The sequence below is a fragment of the Nestor notabilis genome, unplaced genomic scaffold (genome assembly GCF_000696875.1).
Source record: "Nestor notabilis isolate BGI_N333 unplaced genomic scaffold, ASM69687v1 scaffold17478, whole genome shotgun sequence".
NCBI lineage: Eukaryota > Metazoa > Chordata > Aves > Psittaciformes > Psittacidae > Nestor > Nestor notabilis.
The window spans coordinates 14,881-17,536 of record NW_009938927.1 but is presented as its reverse complement, the minus strand read 5'-3'; the positions used below and the strand labels follow the sequence as shown (position 1 = coordinate 17,536).

At 59.4% G+C, this 2,656-nt stretch overlaps 1 protein-coding gene across 1 annotated transcript in view; it reads left to right on the top strand.

Annotated features, from left to right (window-relative positions):
- Window positions 1–2,656, top strand: part of ABCA2 (ATP-binding cassette, sub-family A (ABC1), member 2) — a gene marked incomplete at its 5' end in the record, with an annotated part of 19,023 nt that overhangs the window by 9,012 nt on the left and 7,355 nt on the right. The window contains 3 exon segments of the mRNA XM_010019609.1: window positions 1,028–1,240; window positions 1,402–1,504; window positions 1,838–2,160. Coding sequence (XP_010017911.1) covers window positions 1,028–1,240; window positions 1,402–1,504; window positions 1,838–2,160 — 639 coding nt within the window.

Below are 2,656 nucleotides of genomic sequence, written 5' to 3'. Positions count from 1 at the left end.
GCGAGGTGCGAGGCGGGGACATGGAGGGTGGCTGGGGCAGCACCAGCACCTGCCCATGCCACTGGGCATTGACACGGGTGTGCCTGGTCTGGGGGGCTGTGTCCAAACCCTGCATGGGATCTGATGGTGCACCTGCCAGTGCTGCGCTCTGAGAGCTGCAGTCTGGGTGGGAGGGCTGGGAACGGGTCCTGCCACCAGTTCACTCTCCCAGACTGGTGGGGTGTGCATGGGGGACCTGTGCTGAGACATGGAGCTGGTGGGCACAGACACAGCCAGCATTAGCTCTGCTCCTCACCTCCCTCAATCCTGCGAGTGCCACCCTGCAGACACACCCCACTAACGTGCTTGCTCCTCGCGCTGGCTCTTGGGTGGCTTGTCTCCTCTTGGCCTTTGGGCATGGAGTCATGTTCCAGCCACTGGCTTCACTGTCTGTACCCTGACCCAGGCTTGGGGCTCTCCCTGTCCAGATGCTGAGGTTGATGGAGTATGGAGGATGCAGGCAGGCAGCAGGAGGCTGCTGTTTTGTCTGCAAATCCTTCTGTGAGTTATCCCAGTGGGTCTTGTCATGGTTAGTTCAGGGACATGCTGTGCTGCTTCCCTGGCCTAGGCTGCTCTCAGTGCTGTGATTTGGGTTGGGGAAGGCAGAGCCAAGACAATGACAAAGCAGAGCTCCAGCCCCATCCCCACGGCCTCACTGGATCCCCCCACCCATGTCCCAGCTGTGCTGACCCCTCGCTAATTGGGAGAGCTGGTGGGAAAATGGAGGGGTTCTGCCAAAACCACCAATTTTGGTTGGTTTTTTTAAACCCATTGTCTAAATTTACCATTTTGGGCCAAGAGGAACCTGCCAGCCAGCTGCCTCACTTCACATCCCAGTGCTGCTGTGGCTCAGGGGCCGTCAGGGTTGGGTGCTGCCCTGTCCCCTGGGGGTGGCTGCACCCAGCTTGGAGTCCAGCTCAGCTCCCTGGAGGATGCAGCTGGTATGGGCATGGCCATGCCGGGGGCTGATGTCCTTTTCCCCTCCCAGAGCAAGAGGCGGAGGTGGAGGACCACGACCTGGCTGGGCAGGGGAGCTTCAAGCTGGAGGGCTCCTGGCTAAAGCTGCGCCAGTTCCATGGGCTGATTGTCAAACGCTTCCACTGTGCCAAGCGCAACACCAAGGCCCTCTTCTCGCAGATCCTCCTGCCCGCCTTCTTTGTCTGCGTGGCCATGACTGTGGCACTCTCTGTGCCCGAAATAGGTGAGTGTGAGCCACCCCCACACAATGGTGGCTAGTGGTGTGCCTTTCTGCCTGCCCCAGTGTGGCTGGTGGGGACAGTGGCTGGGGCAGGACAAGGCTTGCCTGCACTCTGCCACTCTGTGGACAGTGGTGTGAGCGGGTTGCTGTCCTTGTCCGTGCAGGTGACTTGCCACCCCTCATACTCTCACCATCGCAGTACCACAACTACACCCAGCCCAAGGGCAACTTCATTCCTTATGCTAATGAAGAGCGGCGTGAGTACCGGTGAGAGCTGCTGCCTGCTGGTGACCAGTGTCCCGTGCCCCTGTCTCCATCCCTGGGACTGCAGTTGGGGGCAGCAGGGAGGGCAACCTGCAGCAGGACTGGCTCAGGCTTGGAGCAGAGCCTGGTGTGCCATGTCCGCATGCAGAAAGCAGCCTCTGTTGTCCCCAGGATGTCTCTGGGAGACGTGCTGACTGAGATCAGCAGCTCAGCTCATGTTGGGTATGGGCATGTTCAGCCATGCCTGTTCAGCCCATGATAAGTGCCAAGGCCTTGAGATCCCAGGAGAAGATGACCAAGGTAGTGAGACCCATGTCTCCTGCTCCTCTCCCGCAGCATCAGGCTGTCTCCTGATGCCAGCCCCCAGCAGCTGGTGAACACCTTCCACCTGCCCTCTGGTGTGGGGGCCACCTGCGTGCTTAAGACACCCTTCAACAACACGCTGGACCAGCCCATGCAGAACCTCAACAGCAATGAGTCCAAGATGCTGGCGGCCAAGTACTTTGATGCCATGTGCATCGACTCCTTCACCCAGGGCCTGCCGCTCTCCAACTTTGTGCCGCCGCCTCCATCCCCAGCTCCCTCTGACTACCCCATCTCAGTGGATGAGGACCTGCTCCATGCCTGGAACTCCACTACTTTCTCTTCCACTGTCAAAGGTATCATCTGCACTTGATGCTCAAGTGTCTCCAGGCCTAGGATTCATCTCCAGCAAGGAGGTGATACATCTCCCCCACAGAAGCAGCTCTAGGGATCCTTGTCAATTTGGCCTGGCCGTAGCAGAGCATCGCATCACTGGGCTGAACTTCTGGCTCAGGGCTGGTGCTGGCCATGGAGCACTGCTCTCTGTTCAGCCCTGGCAGTGCTGGTAGAGCTCGCTGGGATGGTGACACCTTTGAGAACCCTGTGGCCAGTCTTGTGTCACCCTCGCTGGGCCATTGCCTTCTCTAGCCACACTTCATGCCCCTTCTCCGAAGTGTTTCTGCCCCCTGAAGTTTTCCTCCATGCCCATCTCTCAGTCCTCACTCACCAGGACACAAAAGCCTTCTCATGGGCTCAGAGCACTCCCTCCCTGCCTGGCTGGGACCCCTTGGCTCAGCCTCTCGCCCCACATTGTCCTGGGCAGTGGGGCAGACAGGAGCCTGGCTGTGAGCT